The following is a 21,710-nucleotide window of genomic DNA, read 5'->3' on the forward strand; positions in this document are numbered from 1 at the left end:
TGCAAAAATTGGTAAAAATCTTCTATTTCCTCTTCTTTGGCTCTGGATGTTGGTGCATATATTTCAACGATAGTGGTATTCACTGGACTTCCTTGTACGCACATGGATATTATCCTGTCTCTCACCACATTGTATTTCAGGATAGATCTCTCAGCAACTACCTATGACATTAGGTTTCCTGCCATGGCAAGTGTCCCAGAGGGGCATGTGACCGCTACAGCTCTGAGCTACGTATTCCTGCAGTGCCACTCCCAGACAGGCACTTGTAGACTAATCGTGGATGCTGACACACAGAGAGGACAATTTAATTCATCTACAAAATGACTTCAGTCAAAACTACTCTTGTAGTTGTTAAGCACCGTCAAGTGCAATTCATAGCAACCCGAGGAACCACAGATCTGAATCCTCTCTTATCCTGTGCCATCCTCATCATCTCTGATACACTCAAGCTCTTGCTGCAGTGATCAGTCAATCCTTCACATTGGGGGGGGGGGAGTCCTTCCCACTTCTGCAGACCCTCCACCCTTTCACACATGATACCTTTTTCCAAAAAAATAGCCCTTCCTAGCAACATGTTTAAAGTATGAAAGACAAAGCTTCTTTGTCCTTATCTCCAAGGTGCACTCTGATTGGACTTTTTCCAAATTTGTTTGTTCTTCTGGCAGTCCATTCAGTACTCTTCAACACTACAACTCAAAGGATCAATATAATTCTGTCATCCTTATTCATAGTCCAGCTCTCAGACAGATGCATGGCAAGTTATTGAAAAGACCATGGCCTGAATGAGGTGCATTCTTAGTCTTTAAACTGGCATCAAAACTCCAGTATTTTGGAGGGTCCCTGACAGCAGGCTTGCCCAAAGCAATACATCTCCATATCTCCTGACTGCTGGTACTAAGGGTGCTGACTGAGAGGCAAGCAAGATGAAATCATTAACAGTTCCAATACTTTGTCTGTCTATCATGATGCTTGTTGCCCACTGGCCCAGTGGTAAAGACCTTTGTTCCCTTGATGCTGAGATGCAATCCATACTGAAAGCTGTATTCTTTGATATTTTGGATAAAGCCCTTCAGGTATTCCTTGCTTTCAGCAAGCAAGGTTGTGTCATATCCATAATGCAAGTTGTTAATGAGTCTTCCTCTGATCCTGCGCTACATTCTAATTCAGAGAGTTATTTGCTTCATGAATTATTTGCTCAACATACATACTGAACAAGTACAGAGGAAGGATACAACCCTGATGCACATTCTTCCTGATTTTAAACCATTCAGTGTTCCCTAGTTCTATATGGACAATAGCTTCTTGGTCTAGGTACAGATTTTGTGTTAACACAATTCGTGTTCTGGGATTCCCATTCTTCTCAATGTTTGTCATAATTTGTTGTGACGCACATAGTCAAATGCCTTTCCATGGTTAATAGAACACAGACAGTCTTTTGGTATTCTCTGTTTTCAGCAAGAATCCCTGGTGCCACCACCTTTTCCTAAAACCAGTTTGAACTTCTAGAAATTCCCTATGAATGTACTGTTCCAGCCATTTTTTGCTTGTTCCAACAATATTTTGCTTGCAGGTAGCATTAATGATATTGTTTAATAATTTCCATATTCTGTTGGATCACCTTTTCTGGGAATGGAACAAATAGGGAAATCTTCCAGTCAGATAGCCTCAAAGTTTTCTGGTATAAAATGGTGAACATGTTCAGGGTTGCATCTGTTAGTTGAAGTACCTCAATCAGTATTCCAACTATTCCTGGGGTGTTATTTTTTGCCAGTGTCTTCAGCAAAGCTTACCAGTAGTCTTGTTCATATGGTATTTTCTGAAATTTTACAGTGTTGATAAATTCAGTCAAGGCTGTTAGTGCTGGTGAGGCACTTGCAACTCATAGTGACCCTATGTTCAACAGCTCTGAAGCCTGCTCTATCTTCAGCCAATTTCATTATCTCCAATATACCTACCTTCATTACTCCAGTCACTGAGTCAATCCATCTCATCCAGGGTCTTCCTCTCCTGCACTGTCCCTACAACCATCCAAGCATGATGTCCTTCTCCAAGGACTGGTCTCTCCTGGCAACATGGCCAAAGCATGTGAGACAAAATCTTCCAATCCCTGCCTCCAAGGAGCACCTAGTTTTACCCTCTCCAGGTCAGAACTGTTTATTCTCTTAACAGTCCATGGTATGTTCAGTACTCTCTTCCAGCACCACAACTCAAAGGCATTGATTTTTCTTCTCTCATCTTTAGTCATTTAGTCATTGTCTCTCTGATGCATATCAAGTAATTGTAAAGACCATGCCTTGGCTTAGGTGCACCTTAGTCTCTAGACTGACATTGTTATTCTTCAGTAATCTGGAGAGGTCGCTCAGCAAGTTTTCTCCATGCAATTTGTCTTTTGACTTCCTGTCTGCTAGTACCAAGTGTGTTGATTGTGGAGCCAAGCAAGCTGAAGCGGTTAACAATTTCAATCTCGTCTCTATCTATCATAATTAACAAAGTGATAAGAATCTGTCTTCTTGATGTTGAGCTTCAACCCATATTGAAGAACACAGTCCTTGACCTCCTGTAGCAAATGTTTCAAGTTCTCCTCAGTTTTAGCAAGCAAAGTTGTGTTATCTGTGTAACTCAGTTGTTGATGAGTCTTCCTCCAATTCTGATGTCACCTACCTCCTCATAAAGCTAGCCTCCTTGATGATCTATTCCGCACACAGATTGAAAAAGTATGGAGATAAGATGCATCCCTGGCACACATCTTTGCTGATTTTGAACTTTGCATTGTTTTCTTGCTCTGTTCTGACTGCTGCCTCCTGGTCCAAGTGTAGGTTTTGCATAAGCACAGTCAGATGGTTACCAGTCAAAACAAGGCACCTCAAATCAAGTCTTTCTGGAACTACTAACATGGTGTTGTTTTTGTTGTTGTTAGGTGCCATCCAGTCAAGTACAACTCATGGCAACCCTATGAACAAAAGATCCCCTGCTCTATCCTGCACCAACCTCAAACTTCCTGACACACAAGAGCGCATTATGGCAGTCACTATGTCATTCCAGCTGGTCAAGGGTCTTCCTTTCCTTTGACAACTCTCCACCCTTTCCAACATCATGTCCTTCTCTAAGGAAAAGTCCCTCCTAGAAACATACGCACTGTGTGAGGTGAAGCCTCATCATTCTAGCCTCCAGAGAACTCTGGCTGCACCCTTTCCAAGACATATCTATTTGTTCTCTTTGCTGTCCATGGGATGGTCAGTGCTCTTCTCCAACACCACAGCTCAAAGGCATCAATTCTTTTTTCTATCATTCTTACTCATTGTCCAGCTCTCAGATGCATACCACATGACTGGAAAGACTATGGCCTGAATCAGATGCACTTAGTCCTCAAACTGCCATCATTACTCCTCAATAATTTGAAGACGTCCCTAACTGCAGATTTTTCCAGTGCAATGTTGTCTCCTTATTTCCAGACTGCTGGTACCAAGGATTTAATTGTGGATCAAAGTAAAATGAGGCTGTTGACAGTTTCAATCTCTTTTCCATTCATCATGATGTTGTCTTTTGGTCTGATGGTAAGAATCTTTGTTTTCTTGATACTGAGATGCAATCCTTACCAAAGGCTGCATTCCTTGATCTTTTGCAACAAGTGCTTCTAGTCCACCTCACTTTCAGCAAGCAAGGTTGTGTCATCTGCATTAACACAGATTACTGAAGAGTCTCACTCCAATCTTAATGTCACACTCCTCTTCACAGAGTCTAGCAAAGAAAATATGGTGCTAAAATGAAACAGTGAGTTAATACAAACCTTTATGCCACCTACTTCTAAGTCAGTATTGGTATAAAAGTTCCATTTTTAAATGATTATTAAAAGTAAAAAAGAAAAATGTAATAAATATTCATTAGTATTAGTAGGGATACTAGCTAGTATTGACTAGTACCTTTACTTTTACATATTAAGTATCATTTCACAGCAGAGCATAAAATAACCACAGAAGACTTACTTTGGACTGGATGCACTACTTCTAGAGGATTTCCTGGTTCCCAAACCAAATTTTTTCTTTTTTTGGCCTTGTTTTATCAAAATTACAATTTAATGAAAAATCATTCCAGTAAAGGATACCAAGAACAGCCTGAGATATGGGAAGCCACTGACTGCAAATGGCATTGATCTGAACTTTGGGATCTGAATGCCGGGCCTCCCGGGCTCCAATTTTCAAACCTAAAGAAGTTATGATTTTTTCAATTTTTTCTCTGTCCCTGTAGTAAACAAGATAATGGAGGAGACAAGGTCACACACAAGAGACATGATAAGCAGTGGAGAGAAGAAAATTCATCATTATTTGCCTCATTTTTTCCTAATGTATTACTTTTTCTATAAAAAAGAAAAAAGTGGCTAGAATAGGCTTTTGCCACTGAGAGACACTTGACCTCTTATAGTGCTTGGATAACACACTCTCAAATAACTCTTTCCTTAAAACTTCCCAAAAAAACATCAATTCACAATAATCTATGTCGACTGGTTGAGCAATTTTAAAATAAATGTAAAAATTCATTATTCCCTCTCTGGAACACTCAAAAAGTATACTTATTAAAAAACCTTTCTTTTCCGCTTGAACAGTCAACTTATTTCCCCAGCTCCTTACCTAGTTTGGATATCAAGAACCTCTTCTACTAAAATTATCCCCCCCCCCCCTTTTCTATATTTGGTTTGTGAAACAAAGGCCAACGTTCCTTTTTTTTTTTTTTTTGGTCAAGCTAGAAAAATACTGTTTTGTCCTGCCTCTGTCACCCTTGACTTAGGTTAAATATTGTTATGTGCCTTCGAGGTGCTTGCAACTCATAGCGACCCTATGTACAATAGTGCTAAACCCTGCTCTATCCTGTGCCAATGTTATAGTCTCCAACACACCTATTCCTATTACGCCAGTCACTGACTCAATCCATCTCATCAAGAGTCTTCTCTTCCTCTCCTGCGTTGTCTCTCCACCCTCCCAAACATAATGTCCCTTTCCAAGGACTGGTCCCTCCTTGTGAAATAAGCCTTAATATTTTGTTTCCAAATCCTATAATCATCTAAAAAGACTCTGTCTCAGTTTTCTGAAGTATGATTCATCACATTAACAGGGAGGAAGCACATTATGTTACCCAAAGACAAACAACAGTATAATAGTCTTACTTTTTCAAGACAGCATCATACAAACTCCATATATTTTCCAAGATCAACTGTACAAATAAAGGTTTCTTTCCTTTGGCCTGTACAAAAGAATATTTAATGAGTATTTAAAATATTCATTCTTGACATTTTTGTCAATGTTTCATATTTATTTGAAAATACTTATCCACTAGTAGAAAAAGAAGTTATAAGAGTGTTCAAACAGTCAACAGACCACAATCAGCAATAATCCACTTTTCTTGTCCGAATCAAGGACTCTGCAAATGATGAGATCATTTGGGGTACATATCTCAGCAGCTGCCCCACTACTGCCATCAAAGAAACACCCAAGCTGAGAGTTAAAGCACAAGTGGACCTTCCTGTGGACCTCATTCTAAAGTACATTAAGAGCAAGTACAAAATGTCCTTAAGCATAGGCGGGGAAATTTCCATTTCAAGAAAAATGAATTTAAAAAAATAATCATTTACTTTAATAAGCTACACGAAGAGAAATTAATAACAAGAGTTCTCTAAGCTAGATGCTCTCTCATATACTGAAGGGAATATAAATTGGTATCTCCTTTCTGAAGGGCTGTTTACCAATAGGTATCAGGAGACTGAGAGTAATTAGTTTGATGTGTAATTTAAAAAAAAGAGTCATCATCAAAACATAAATTTCTGCACAAAAATAGTCACTGTCACACTATTTACAGTACATTTTAGGGAAAGGAAAAAAGCCATGCGTATATAAGTTGAAGATAGTTATATAAACAATGATGGACTCACAAAACAAGTTAATAGTAATAACAATAATACCTAAGCCAAGTAACTTACATACAGATAAGTGTTTGTAATTTTAAGTAAAAGTTGTAAAGATAAAACTTTTCTTAAAATCCCTAAAGATGTAAAACATTTCAAAATATAACTACTATTGTTGATTCAACATAGAAAAATCTAATAGTTCTCTTATCTTTTTTGCTGTTCTTCTAAAGAGAAGTACAAAATTGTAAGTACTGCTAGACAAAAAACTATTATGCTTACTATTAACCTGCATCTAGCAGACAGAGTTCAAGCAATCTCTAAGATAAACTTAACAAATATCAATAAAAGAACTGAAGCTAAGAAAAAAGTGACTAGAGATTACTTATATAAGCTTATTTCATAGAAGAAATAAAATATGTTTAAGTAAGACCTGTAAATTACTCTAAGTTAGTAGTAATAATTCAAAATAAAAAAAAACCCTACAGCAGAGATAGCTGTATTCATTTTTCTTATTACTAACTTTCTTACAGCAATAATAACTAAAATATACTATAGAACATTAAAGTAAAAAATGTTATCTAATATTGGTAGTAAGTTGGAAGCAGGAGTGGCATCCACTTCCTAAACAACATTCCTCTGGAACCTCTATGAACTTTGACAAACGAAGATAGTTTTAGAAAGGCTTTAAAGTCTTTTGATCACAGGGTTGCTATGAGTCGTGCTTCACTTGAAATCAATCAACAACAACAACAATCTATGATGAGGGAGTTCTGCTTGCTCAGAGGTAAGAAGTTGTGCTGCCAAACTGAAGGCACCCAGCTCAAATTCACCAGCCTCTCCATGGGAGAAAGATGCACAATTTCCTCCTGTGTGATTTCCAACCTTTGGAAATCTGTTGAAGGGTCAACTATGAGTTGGTTCCAATTCAACAATACCAAACAACATTCAACAGTGAGAATTGTTCTAAAAACTTGACATACAACATCTTTCTACAGTGCAGCTGCTGGTGCATTTAAATCACCAGAGTTGCTGCCTCTGGGTTAGCTCTATACCTCCCTATCATCAAGTAGGTCAGCAGGGACCTGTAATCATCGTATCACTCTTTAAATACTATTTTCTTCATTTTATAAATTAGAAAACCAAGGCAAAGTCCACAGAGACAACCAAAAGCCAAATAGGCTCCAAATCTCAGATGAGATTTACCTACTGTTTACTGACTCCCGTAAGGGCACAAAGCATGCAATGCAAACTCATCTGCTTTCATGAGGCTAGGACCTAAAATTTTTATTAAGAGGAACAAATATGAAGAAAATGACAGTAAGTGCCACTCTTTGCTCCTTATATTTAAAAGGGCTAAAAAAAAAAATATCTATTTAAGCAATTCTTAGATAAAAGACCTGTGAGCCTTAACCAAATATAAATAGCAGAAAAACCACTCAGAACTAATCTGCATAAATGAAAGCTGAACCAAGCCTAGCAAAGGTGTTACAGGTTTTCACAGGCCAGGATGTGACTCATAATGAAAAAGGGGCACGTGCCACATTACCTGATCCACCTTCATAATCTTCTTTGCCTTCATGTTTATGTAATAATCTCCCCACAAGGTTTTCAAAAGAACTTCCTTCTTGATGCCAATTTTCTGACTGTAGATTTTGGCAAAGTGCTCAATTCTGAAAGAAAACCAAGTGTTCACATTATTAATAACAATAATATGATGCCATAGTGAATACAGCTAAAATATGAATGTTTCTATTCCAGAAACTCTGCCTGCACTACAAAGCATGATCATTTCAACTGTCCTACATGGTAGACATTAATTACTACCCTAATTTCACAGAAAAGGAAAACAAAGCACAGAGCCAATGCGCAGATAATAAATGAGGGAGGGATTCAAACCCAAGCAGTCTGCTTACAAAGCTGGTGTTCCTGTCCAACACTCTCTTCACTAACAAAACTGGAATGTATGTTATGGCACCCTTTCTTAGTTTTTCAATGTGTAAAACAAAGAAGAACACAAGCCAAGGAAATGCTCACCACAGTTGACAACAATCAATCTCATTTTAGCCCTTCACTGTTGCTCATAAAGGAAAAAACATCCCAGTGCCAGAGCTTGTTTAAAAAAAAAAAAAGGTTTTAGCATCCCAGATCAAATGACAAACACATGCACACTAACTTAACTAACACTCATCAGAACATGTACACCTAGTCCCAGGGTCTCCCTAGGGTAAGCCCCAGCCCTAACATGGCAGTTCCTTGACAGTAAGGATGAGAGGAACCAGCATCCTTGGGGTACCAACGACAACCAGTCATTCCCAATCAGCAGATAGTCTCCTAAAATACTAGAGGCCTACTGGGAGCAATATGAAGCTGCAGGCGCAGAGCACAGTCATAATGGTGAGAACCAGAAATGTGAAGAGTAACAGATAGTAGTACCTGGGAAGCAAAAGCAGAAGTCTTTAGAAACTAATGAAGCCAGAATTCTAGAATCTTCTCCCCCTGAAGGCTAAGGGAACAAAGAATACTCCCTTAGAAATAAAAATCTAAATTATACAGGTACAAGCTGCTAACATCCTGCAGCTAGTCTCAAGGATTCATTACTTTCTAATTACTTTGCTATTGAAATCTTGATTTCCCATGTGAACCAACAGTATTTAGTGGAGTTTTGGTGTTTTCTTTCAATTTTTTTTTTTTTTAAAACTTGAGAAGGTGGGCCTGGAGAACTGCCTCTTGTCACCACTGACGCACACAGATTCCTGCCGTGCATTGTGATGTGGACGGATTTGTGCCTGGTGAGGGGCATGTGGAGCCCAAGGGATGCCCAAGGTAGTAGAGCAGTACTAACATTTAGTAAATGCCAGGAGGCCACCATGTCTGCAAGCTGAGAGGGAAACCAAGGAAAGATATTGGGCCAGAGTGGGAAGAAAAAAATGTCCAAGGTGTCCCATTCAGCCAGGGACCGTGCCTTCTTCCCTGTTAGGAGGCTGATGCACTACCGGGACTCAAGTACCGGATCAGCGTGGATGCCCCAATCTACATGGCAACTGTCATTGAGTACCTGTCAGGGAAATTCTGGAATTGGCTGGGAATGCTGCAAGGAACAACAAGAAAGCTAGGATAGCCCCCTGACACATCCTGCTGTCAACTGCCAATGACAAGGAATCCAACCAGCTGCTAAAAGGAGCGACTATCATCAGTGGAGACATCCTGCTCAAAATCCACCCAGAAATGCTGGCCAAAAAGCGAGTGACCAAAGGCAAGTCTGAAACCATCCTCTCCTCTTCCTCAGAGAAAAGAGGACAAAAGTCTACATCAGGCAAGAAGGGGAGCAAAAATCTAAGGCCGCCAAGCTAGACATCCAAAAAGTCCAAACAAAAGAACAACGACAAAGAAAGAATTTCAAATTCCACCTCTAAAGATAGCCAGGGAGGATGGATTCACCATCTTGTCTTCCAAGAACTTTGTTTGTTTTTTTTTTTTTTTTTTTTAAGAACTTTGTTTTGGGGCAGAAGCAATCCATGACTCAGAGTGACATTAGCCATATTGGCTCCATGACAGTGGAAGGCACCGTCCACCCTACCACAGCTGAAACTGACCTCAAAGAAGACATAGGTAAAGAAAGCCTTGGAAAAGGCTGGGGGAAAGAGTTCCTGGAAACAGTAAAGGAACTCCATAAATCCCATGGCCCTTTGGAAGCTGCTGAAACTGCCAAAAGCCAATCCAGTGGCCTAGTGGCCAAATTAGTCATCCACTGTCACATCCCTCAGTGGAAGAAACAATCAAAAACTACTTGTCAGCTGCAGGCAACTAGAAGCTAAAGTTTGTTGCAATCCCTTATTTTCCCAGCAACAAAAACTGTTTTCCCTCCTAACAACCAGGTGCTGCGCAAAATCGAGAGAGCCATTGGTCTCAAACTCTGGGGTAAGGACATGGGGAAGCCCATTGAGAAGGGGCCAAGGGCGAAATGAACACAAAGCCTCGAAGTCAGTCCCGGCTGATCTCGTCCGGTGGCTTCCCAACCCCAGGACTGGCACCAGCCTTGCTGGGGACCCTCATCTTGTACCTGCTGTCAAACAAACTAATTGTGAAAAGTTTCTGGCTCTCCTGCCTGTTCTTCACCCCTGAGCGGTCGTAGTGTTAGCTCGGTGGGCTGGGGGCTGAGGGCTGAGGCGATCCCCTTAGGGAGCAGAGGGGTGCTGCTAGGAGGGGCTGCGCAGCTCCTCCTCATGCGCTTCCCCAGGAGCTAATAAAAGCTGTTGTCCTTCCTGAAAAAAAACCAAAACCTGTTTTCCCAAACAGTTGACAGCTCAGGTCTCCCTCAAGGCCATCTCGGCGCACCTCCATAACTCAAGCAGGTCTTCAATGAACACTGTCTACTTCCTGCTTTTCAAAGGCAACAGCACTGGCATCTATGTGCAGGAGGTGGGTAGCCAAGCTGGACACCAAGTAGCCGGGTCGAGGGTGGACCCCACTTTAAGGGTCTCACTCCACCATGGTGCTCCACATTTCATATTCTGGTGAAAAGGGCCTTGATGTGTAACTAGGCAGATCACCAGGAGGGATTACTTCCCATGTGTTTTCTTGCTCTTTTAAAACTTTTTTAAAAACAAACAAAATAAAACCAAAAAAAAAACCCCACAACAGAGCTCAAGGGAGTTCTGGTGGCCTAACAGCAAGAAGTTGCATTGCAATTCCAGAGGAACACGGTTCGAATCCACCAGATGCTCTGCTGTAGAATGAGAGGCAATCTCATCCGGTACCAGTCAGATCCGATTTGGCAGTACACACAAAAAACAATAAAAGTAAGAAATACAGACCTCATTTTAGGTTTCTAGTACTGACTTTTAAATTTCTAACACTGACTTACACAAGCACATGATTGGTTGTTGTTATGTGCTGTTGAGTCGTTTGCGACTCATAGCGACCCTACGTACAACAGCCACACACACACACACACACACACACACACACACACACACACACACACACACAAATCCTTTCAAAATTCCTACAAGCTTTTGTTGCCCTCTTTTTTCTTTCCCAAAGGGAAGAAGTGACATGGGCTCTGTTAGTTGTCTGTGATCCATAATGGAGACAAGATTGTAAAGTTAATTCACTGGTGCTTTTCTGTCTGTGGCCCCTCAACACATACCCCCAATAATATCTGTAACTACTCCTGAAAAGTTTTTGCTTCAGTTTTTTGTGTGTGTTGTGTTTTAAAAAAAAAAAAACCAACAACAACTTGAGATGGTTTCTGCTACATGTATCTACCTACCTACCATCTCCTCTGTTTGACGGGGAAAAAACCCTTTCTTTTCTCCACAAAAATCTCACCTCAATCAAGAGACCTGGAGACCTGTACAGCATTGTGGATGCAGGACTGCCAGGAGCACACTCTTGGCATCTCTCCCACACGTGAGAAGATGAAGGGCTGACTTTAAGGAGAGTTTGCTTGTCTCAAAAAGCAAAAGCATCTGTGTTCTGTGTGCTCCATGAATCACTAGGAGGCAGACCTCCTCCTTGGCTTCCTTTGGGTAAGACCACTGAACAGAAAGGCCAGTGCCACCTTCTGACAGCTCCCCACTTGCCACGCTGACTGCACCACGCAGGTTGTAAATTCTCCAAGCACATGAGTGGGTAGGGAGCTGCGACAGCTAATGTGCAGTTCAATCCACCACCCACAGGAGACAACAACAGACAACCACAGTGGCCTGAGGTCCCATGCACCTTCTCCAATCTAGCTTTCCCAAGGAGCCCTGTTCTCTAGGAGTAATGGCCCTAGGGGCTTAAGTGAATAAAGCTAAATTTTGGTCTCTTTGTGGGCCACTTGAGTAGATAATTAGTACATCAAACATTTAATTTTTTTTTTTTCCTACTATGGCACAGAGGACAAAGGACTGCAGCCTTCAATATGGATTGGGGCTCAACATCAAGAAGACAAAGATTCTCACCACTGGACCAATTGGCAGCATCAGGATGGATGGTGAAGAGACTGAGACTGTTCACAACTTTAGTTTGCTTGGCTCCACAGTCAACACTCTTGGCACTAGTACCCAGGAAATTAAAAGATACATTGCAATGGGAAAGTCTGCTGTTAGGGACCTATCCAAAGTTCTGAAGAGCAATGGTGTCTCTCTGGAGACTAAGGTGCATCTGATATAGGCCATGGTCTTTGCAATCACTTGTTATGGGTCAGAGAGTTGGACAATGACTAGGGAGGATAGAAGAAGAATTGACACCTTTGAGCTGTAGTGCTGGAGTATTGAGTGTCCTATGGACTGCTAAGAAAACAAACATTCATCCTGGAGAGGGTTAAACTGGGCTGCTCCTTGGAGGCAAGGATTCTGAGGCTTCGTCTGACATACTTTGAACATGTTATAAGGAGGGACCCGTCCTTGGAGAGGGACGTCATGCTTGGTAGGGTGGAGGGACAGCACAGGAGTGGAAGACCTTCTATGAAGTGGATTGATTAAGTGACTGGGATAATCAGAATGGGTATGTCGGAGACAGTGTCATTGGCACAGGACAGAGCAGGGTTTAGGGCTGTTGTACACAGGGTCACTGAGTCGCAAGCGACTTGAGGGCACATAACAACAACAACAACTACTACAGGACAAACTGTTGTACATCCCTCACTGATACTTAAAATAAATACTGCTTTTAATCACATTTTTCATACCTGACCTGTTAACAGTGTGACAGTGCTATATTAAAATCTCTCACAGTTATTCGTCTGTTGATTTACATTTGTTGTTACTGTTAAGTGCCACCGAGTCATTTGTAACTCACAGTGACCCTATGATGTACAACAGCCTTAAAGCCTGTTCTATCCTGACCAAACCTTATTGTCCCTGACACACCTACTCCCATTACCCCAGTCACTGAATCCATCTATCTCATCAAAGGTCTTCCTCTCCTGCACTGCCCCTCCACCCTCCCAAGCATGACGTCCCTCTCCAAGGACTGGTCCCTCCTTGCAACACACCCAAAGTATTTCAGATGAAACTTCAGAATCCTTGCCTCCAAGGAGCAGCCTGGTTTAACCCTCTCTAGGATAAACTTGTTTGTTCTCCTAGCAGTCCATGGCATATTCAATACTTTTCTCCAGCACCATACCTCAAAGGCGTCAATACTTCTATCATCCCTAGTCATTGTCTAGCTTTCTGATGAATAACTAGTAATTGCAAAGACTATGGCTTGGATAAGGCATTCCTTAGTCTCCAGACTGACACTGTTGCTTTTTAGTACTTTAGGGAGGTCCCTGACAGTAGACTTTCCTAATCCAGTTTATCTTTTAATTTCTTGGCTGCTAGTACCAAGTGTGTCAACTGTGGAGCCAAGCAAACTAAAGCTGTTAACAATTTCAATCTCTTCACCATCTATCCTGATGCTGCCTATCGGCCCAGTGGTGAGAATCTTTGTCTTCTTGACACTGAGCCTCAATCCATATTGAAGGCTACAATCCTTGACACTCTGCAGTAAGTGCTTCAGGTCCTCTTCAGTTTCAGCAAGCAGAGTTGTGTCATCTGCATAAACGCAGATTGTTGGTGAGTCTTCCTCCAATCCTGATGCCACCTTTCTCCTCATAGGGCCCAGTCTCCAGGATGATCTGTTCTGCAGAGTTCTATTTTTATCTCACACACTTTGCTTCTATGATGATTTGATGCACAGAGTTTACTTACTCACATTTGCCAATTGTCAATATAAAATTACCTTACACATAATCTAAATAAACATAAATTCTATTTTATCATTAATATTGCCAAATCTTTGTGTTCGTAATTCACTAACAAATCTGAATCCAAATTTTGATGTTTAGCCTCTGTCTGCTAAGTTTTATCATCACGTCTTTTATGAAAATGTATGCATGGAATTCCTTTTTTTAAAAAAATTTACCTTTTTAACTTGGAATTTCATGTCTTTATCACCACACAGTATTGATGGATTGACTTCTAGATGACTTTCTGTCCACATTCCTATGATTTTAGAAAATCCTGATGTGCTGCTACCTGGACGTTACTTTTAATGCATAAAGTAATGTGGCAGATAAATATCCTATTTTTAATTCCAAAAGTGGTAAACTTAAAGTTCATACACACTATAAAGCTTTTATCACAACCACAAATGATAAGAAACCCAGCCTAATTTGCTTAGCTCACTATCCTCAACTTTTTCTTAATGCATTATCTATTTACACATGCATATACATACATACACATAAATTTTCTGAAGTCTTACTTTATATGCTGTTCATTATATATCGTATAGTTCCCACAAAAATTGCTTATCCATGATCCACCTCTATTGCTTGGTGTTTTTATTCATGTAATTGTCCTTGGTGCATTCTAATTTTCACCAACAGTTTCAAGTGCAATTTCTCCATCATTGAATGTGGTTTTATTTCCTCTTAATATAATAAAGCCATTATTGTAGAAAGAGCACAAGGATCCAAGACAGGTGAGAGAGGTTGGAAAAGAGGGATGAGGATGTGTAGGGGAAGGGGTTGCACAATTTGATGGTGTGGGGGATGAGGGAAATTGAAAGAATGTTCTTGAAAACAATGTATTCTAATTTTGTAAATAAACTAATGTTGTTGTTAAGTGCCGTCGAGTCGTAAGCGACTCATAGTGACCCTATGAATGAAAGTCCTGGACACCTGTATAACTTTCGTCCTTTTCCCAGGTTCACTGGGTTTCCAGAGGCAAGTTATTATGGAAGTGGATGCCACTCCTGCTTCCAAGCTTGTTTTAAACTAATAAAAATTTTTTAAAAAAAAGTCCTGCAGTGCACATCTTCTAGGACTTTACTGATCTATCTTTTGCCCTATCCTCTGCAGTGACAACTTAGTCAAGTGTGAAATTACTGGGCCATGTAGCCTTTTGCCCTCCAAGCCACCCAACAGATTAATGTTAGTTCAAGGATTCTAAGACACTTGTATACAAAGACAAACAGAACTACTAAGAAGGCTTTTCACCATTTTTTCCTTTCTGTCCCTAGGCTCAGAGGTTGGGGCCTCAGTTTTCTTTACCTAAGAAAGAAACTTTGTTTGATTCTTCTTCCCCTAGTTAACGTACTCCTGCTTTGCAGAGTCAATTCCTCTAGATGAAGAGCTGCTAAGAGGAACAATTTAGGAAGTGGGCCTAGGTTCAGTCACTGAGTCAGACTTCTTAATTCTGTCCCACTCTCAAAGGGTTTAAGGAGCTCTGGTGGTGAGCTGTTACTTGTTTCACTGCAAATCTACCAACTGCTCCTCGGAAGAAAGGTAGTCTCTCGTCTAGGTTTACAGCCGATGGAGGGTCACTACATTTCACAATCGACAATGAGTTTTAAAAGGATTTCTAGAGCCCTATGCCAGATTCTGAAATATGTTCACTATCCACTTTTTTGTGACACGGGACTGCAATGTTCCCCATTCAGTGACAGTTTAGAGGAAAACTGGAAGGAAGGTGTCTCCAGCGATTTCATTTTTACTACTTGTTTTTTCTTAAGTCTACACAATTTCTTGAGGAAGGTACATGCAGATCTCACAATATAGCCTTGCCTAACTCACTTAGTGACTAATCTCAGGGTCAAAAGTGGGATGGAAATGGTCATTCTAAGAGCTCCTTATTTCGTTTTCCACAATAAACTTCCCCCGAGTCGTGAAATTTCAAGGAAGATTAGTGTAGAACACTGAATAATTTATGAAAATCATTACCAAGGCAAGGACAAGCTCCCCACCTGGTGGCCCACTAGCAGAATGCTCACATAGCTATGTATATGGCTAAATGCCTCATTTGTAAAGACAATTTACAGAATGGTAAAAAAGATCCGTATTTTACCCAGTCTCTTGAATGTGCATGGGGAAACTGAACAGTGGGAAAAACAAAATCAATCCAACAGAAAATGAACCAAGGACATTGAGGGACATTTCACCCATGGCAAATAAGCACATGATAAATGGTCAGTATCATGAGCCATTACTAAACCTCATGGCTCCTCAGTCACCAGGGGAGAAGTGCACAGAGGGTCTTCGAGGCTGTACATCTTTATGGACATGGCCTGCATCATCTTTCTCTTGAGGAGTGGTCAGTGGGTTCAAACTACTGATGTTCCGGCCAGTAGCTCAATATTTTGCCCAGGCACCACCAGGACAGGACTCCTTCACTAGCCATGGAGGTAACGCAAATGAAAAACTCAAGGAGAGATCACTACAAACTTACCAGAAAGGTAAACATGAAAAACAGTGATTCTGATGGTCTAGTGATAAGGAATTGTGCTGCAGCCTCACAGGAAAAAGATGGGCAATCAACTCCCCTCCGGCTTATTGCCTTTCAAAACCTGCTGGAGGGTCAGCTATGTGTTGGTTCCAACTCGAAAGTACATAACAATTGGATGTCAGTACATGGGGCCAGTACGAATCAGAACTGATTCCACTTAACAGCAACCAAGTATCAGCAAGAATGCAGAGAACAAAGATCATTGATCTACTGGTGGCGTTAATGTAAAAAGATATGGTAATTCTGGAATATAGCATCATGAAAACTGAACATGCAATTACCATGTAACCTAGCAACTGCACCCCTAGACATTTATCCCAGGGAAATGAAAACTCATGTACATGAAAAACAAAATGGGCATATATGTTTATAGCAATTTTACAAAAACTGGACCCAATCAAGTTCAACAAGTGAGTGGCTAAGAAAACTGTATGCTAGCCACATGAAAGATGACCAGTCAACAATAAAAAGGAACAAACTATTGATTCATGGAACAATTTGGGTGAATCTCCAGAGAAGTATACTGAATGACAAAAGATAATCCCAAAAGGTTATATACTGTACAACGATTTCATTTAGAGGACATTCTCAAAAGGACAAAATTAGGGAGCTCAATAGTGGTTGCCAGGTATTAAGGGAGGAGGAGATTTGGCTATAAAGGAGGAGCAGGAGAAACGTCTGTAGTGATGGAAGTGTACCCACACCATATCAGTGTGACTACCCAAGGTGGGACCCTGTACTGCTTCTGCAAGACGTGACCATCGACAGTAACTGGGTAAGGGACACATGAGAACTCTGTATTATTTCTTATAACTTCACAGTGAATCTCTATTTAAAACATTAAAGACCTAATTTTATATTATGTATAAAACCCAGCAAAACTAAATCAGCCTCCGACTTACCCGAAGCCCCACCCATCTATGGCACTTGTGAACACCACATTGCCCTGATCGGGAGAGAAGTAAAGGTGGGAGTCATCGGTGTCCTCCAAGCCGGTCCTCCAGTCATACAGTTGCTCCCCTTGTTCCGAACTGAGGTTCACCTGGGACTCAGTCTCTCTCTCTGCTCTTTCTTCTAGGACTTTAGAAGTAAAAAGAGTTCCTGTGAGTGCATTAATCTAGGAGAGATGGTGAAATGGCAGAATGTCATTCAGATGCTTAGTTTGCCCATGGAAGGAGATACACTCTGACCCCTGTTAGGACTAGTCATTAGTGAACATTAATTTGGGCTTGCATTAACACACATGAATGGTGGTGACATTTATAATTAGTACTTAACATGCAACTATATGCTATCAATTCATTCTTTGTAAACCCAGTAGAACTAAATTATAGACTTTTGAAAGCATATAACCACATCATGGTTAATGTTCAACTAATATGAACACAAACATTCATGTGTTAAATGCTTACCTTTTCAATACCAGGCTCTCTGTCACTAGGAATTTGTGCTTTCTCATCCCCATAATCCTGGTTTGTTGCCTTAGTCATCCTCTCATTTCTCAAGTCAGCTGTTTGAAACTGTTAAAGCTCTCTTGAGGCTATCTTCTCAATCTCTAATGCCCAACCATTGTTCACTCTCAAGTAAGTAAGCCTAACTCCATATTCCAATTGGTCTCATTGACTTCAAGTTAATCATGACTTGTGGCAAATCTATGGGACATGGGAAAATTGCCCCAGAAGGTTTACATGGCCATGATGATGGAAGCCAACTGCCACATCTTTCTCTGAAGGAACAGCTGGTGGGTTTGAACTGCAGACTTCTCTGCTAATAGCCAAACACTTAACCACTGTGTCACCAGGGCTCCTTACTCCAATGTTTAAGCAAGTTCAAATCTCTACATATACACCACACACACACACAGGCCCAGAGACCCTTCTCCTTCTACCTTATAGGGAAAGAGTATCGCAATCTGTGTGTGCCCATCTGTGCTTGCCTCTACAGGAAACGGGTTAACTCACTCTTCATTATCATTTTATCAATTTAGCAAATAAATAGTAAGGCTAAGTCTCCTCCATAGTTTTCCACTGTCTTTAAGAAACAAAGGTCACCCATGCACGTAGTATACTGGGGCACCCTAACTGGACTCTGCAATCTTGACTGCAACCTCTCATTCCTTCACATGATCTAATTCTCCAGTTGTAACAAAGCTATAACAGAGCCCTCATGAACAAGCACAACATCCCTCCTCTTACCTTTATGACTTCGCCCTTCCTATTCTGCCTTTCTCATATGCCCTTCCTCTAATTCTTTAGTTGGCAAGTGACTACCTTCTAGCATCTGTTGTGAAATTTTTCCTAACCCTTCCCTCTTCACTCTGGTCTGGGTTAGAAGGCCTACACCTCAAATCATTCCAGTGTTTATTTCATTGCTCTCTAAGTACCTCTTAACTGGTGGTCTCCTCTACTACACTGTAAACTCTTTGAAAATAGAGACTGTCTCTTATCCATCTTCATAGATGAAATCCTGGCTATACAATACATCCAAGAATATACTTTTTTTTTTTAAGAATATACTTATTTAACATATATTTGAGTAAATGATTCCTGAAGAGATAAATCAATAAATGTTTGTATATAACTCTAGCTCAAGATTCAAAACTCAAACCCATTGCCACCGAGATGGAACCAACTCACAGCTGACCTTCTAGTGGGTTTTTAAAGGCTGTAAATTCTATGAGAGGAGATAACCCCTTTTTCTCTTACATCTAAAGACAGGAAATTGAATACCAGAGACTTTCCTGATACTTTCCCAGTTCAGTATGTCACTAAGTATTGCACTGGGAAAGTCTGAAGTCACGAACCTCTCCAAATTACTGAAGAGCAATAAAGTGAGTTTGAGGACTAAGGTGTGCCTGATTCAGGCCACAGTCTTTTCAATCACTTGCATGTGAGAGCTGGACAATGAATAAAATAACAGAAGAATTGATGCCTTTGAGTCATGGTGCTGGAGAAGAATACTGAATATCCCACGGACGGCCAAAAGGAAAAACAGGTATGTCTCAGAGGAAGTGCAGCCAAAGCACTCCTTGGAGGCAAAGATTATAAAGCTTCGTCTCACATACTTTGGACATGTTGCCAGAAGAGGCTATTCCTTGGAGAAGGACATCACACTTGGAAAAGTGGCAAGAAGGCAAAAGAGAGGAAGATCCTCAAGCAGGTGGACTGAAACAGTGTGAAACGGCTCCAAGTGTGTCGGAGATCGTGAAGATGGCACAAGATAGGACAGGGTTCAGGTCTACTGTTCACTGGCTTACTATGAATTATGCTCAACTTGATGGCACCTAACAACAACAGTAACTCCTAATATTGCCACTCTTTGAAATTAAAACTGAAATTAAAGCTGAACCCCACTGTTCAAGCTTTAGACGAATGACTGCTTCCAGGAAATGGAATGGATTTCTTCTCATGTTCTTCCGGTTGTCTCTGTGGTAAGATGATGACTAACACTTATATCTTTTTTATGACAAAAAGATCTACAGGGGAATTTTCCACAGCAATGCCTCACATGCCATTCAGCAACCTCCTTACAATTCTTCTTTGAGCCCTAATTTTTAAAATATGGATGGGAAGGATAGAATACCTGTTCCAAAATATTCTTGAGTTGAGAATAGGCCTCTTGTGGAGTGAATTTCAGTTCCACTATCAAGCGGTCCAGCTTATTAATCACTAAAACTGGACGGATGTTTTCAAGCCAAGCCTGTCGCAGAACGGCCTGTGTCTGTTAAAAACAGAAATAAAACGCAAACCTCACCATTTGAAATCATTAAAGCACATGAGGAAATCTTGTTTGCTAATCACCACATTCTCATACTCCTTTACTACAGTGGAGGCTATGCCGGTAAGGCTGGAGACTCACAGAGCCTTTACAAGGTGCACACCTCAGGAGCAAAGAACTACAGATTAGAAATTGGACTGGTCATTTACATTATGTAATAGGAAATACAATGATTATATCCTATTCACACTTGTCCAAAACACAATGCCCAGCTTAGTGGAACTGTACTGCTAGACTGTTGTTCCCTCCTATCAACATTACGGTGTGTTCATTTTCTCTTACATTTTACTAAAAAATATTAATATGTACAAAAAAGGATGATACAAACATGTGTGTACTTAATACACTCAGAGCTTACAGAATAATTATAAAGTAAGGACCACATTATCAGAACACAAAAATCAAAACATCTCCCCAGAGAGCCCTGTGTACAACTCACTCATTATAATCCTACCTCTTAGAATTACTCATGATTCTGAAGCTAATTTCACTTATCTTGTCAGGATATCCAAAAGATGACACTTATTCCTTAAGTTACCTGGGCCCTGAAGCAAAATTAGAGGGGCGGTCACAGAATAATCATGGCACACCTTGGACTATGTCCATTTGAGTTATCTAAATGTTATCTTTCTTAAAAAAAAAAAAAACAAAAAACAACTAAAAAGACCCAACCACCAAAAAAACCCCCCCACAACCATTAAAACAAACAGGGCAAAATTAAGGAGTAGGACATAAAAAGTGCTATCTTTTTTAAAAGAGGAAACATTAAGTTGCAAACAAACTCCTTAAAAAGATAAGCTTAAAGAAAGCTGCTTTCAGATCTACTCAAACCAGAGCTGTGTTTACACATAACCTAGAAAGAAAAAAAATTAAAGGAAAGCCAAAATCAACCACAACTGACAGCCACTGGGCATACTGTGACCTACAGAAGCCTGCCTACAGGACGGCACATAGGATTTCCAAGTCAGCAATCCCACATGCATGTACAGCTTTATCTTTCTGCTGCAGACAGACTGGTAGAGTCAAACTGCTGACTTTTCAGTTAGCAGCCCAATATTTAACTCAAGGTGCCCCTACCCTGGCGTTAGGGATGAACTTTTCCAACTCTGGCAGAAATACTGAAAAACACTGAATGAAAGAAGAAAGGGAATAGGAGTGTGTATTTATTGTGTGTGTGTGTATATATATATATATATATATAGAGAGAGAGAGAGAGAGAGAGAGAGACACCCTGCAAAAATTCTGTTGCTACCATTCTTGCTCATTACTTCTGTGAAGACATTGCAGGCATGTCAATTCCAAGAATCTAAAGTTAAAACCCTCATCTTTAAAAGACCTTCAAAATTTGGGTAATCTAACTCTATCGGAGCTTGGGATAGCCTCAAAAGTAAAATATAAAATCAACAGTGTGACTGTCAGGTCCTCCCCTATTCCCACTTTCTTTAGCCAGCTTAAAAAAAAAAAAGTAATTTTAATCCATTACCTGTGGACAGACTCCTTCCACAGCATCTACCACAATGATGCACCCATCACATATACGGACAGCTGTGGAAACTTCTGAGGAAAAATCCACATGTCCCGGTGAGTCTATCAGATTAATCAGGTACTCCTCATTATCTGTAAAGACATTAGAAAAAAACATACTCAGCTGTAAAGGTAAACAATCCTTTTCCTCAAGCATTCTGGAATAAGACACTAAAGCAGTTCAAAGCTCAATCAACAGCTAGCACTCCAATTTAGGAATACTAATAGTACTTCTGATGTTAAATATTAGTTTTGTA

General features: G+C 40.4%; 1 protein-coding gene and 1 pseudogene across 2 annotated transcripts in view; one reads left to right on the plus strand and one right to left on the minus strand.

Annotated features, from left to right (window-relative positions):
• Nucleotides 1–21,710, minus strand: part of EFTUD1 (elongation factor Tu GTP binding domain containing 1) — a 231,874-nt gene that overhangs the window by 189,378 nt on the left and 20,786 nt on the right. For both annotated transcript variants that reach the window (XM_006885125.1, XM_006885124.1), the window contains 6 exons: nt 21,413–21,546; nt 19,735–19,872; nt 17,055–17,269; nt 7,443–7,566; nt 5,159–5,235; nt 4,103–4,239 (listed from right to left, as the gene is read on the minus strand). In XM_006885125.1, coding sequence (XP_006885187.1) covers nt 4,103–4,239; nt 5,159–5,235; nt 7,443–7,566; nt 17,055–17,269; nt 19,735–19,872; nt 21,413–21,546 — 825 coding nt within the window. The remainder of the gene's footprint in view (nt 1–4,102; nt 4,240–5,158; nt 5,236–7,442; nt 7,567–17,054; nt 17,270–19,734; nt 19,873–21,412; nt 21,547–21,710) is intronic.
• Nucleotides 8,258–10,343, plus strand: LOC102858324 (annotated as a pseudogene).

Source organism: Elephantulus edwardii, unplaced genomic scaffold, assembly GCF_000299155.1.
Source record: "Elephantulus edwardii isolate Elephantulus edwardi_28Jun2011 unplaced genomic scaffold, EleEdw1.0 scaffold00041, whole genome shotgun sequence".
Classification (NCBI taxonomy): Eukaryota; Metazoa; Chordata; class Mammalia; order Macroscelidea; family Macroscelididae; genus Elephantulus; species Elephantulus edwardii.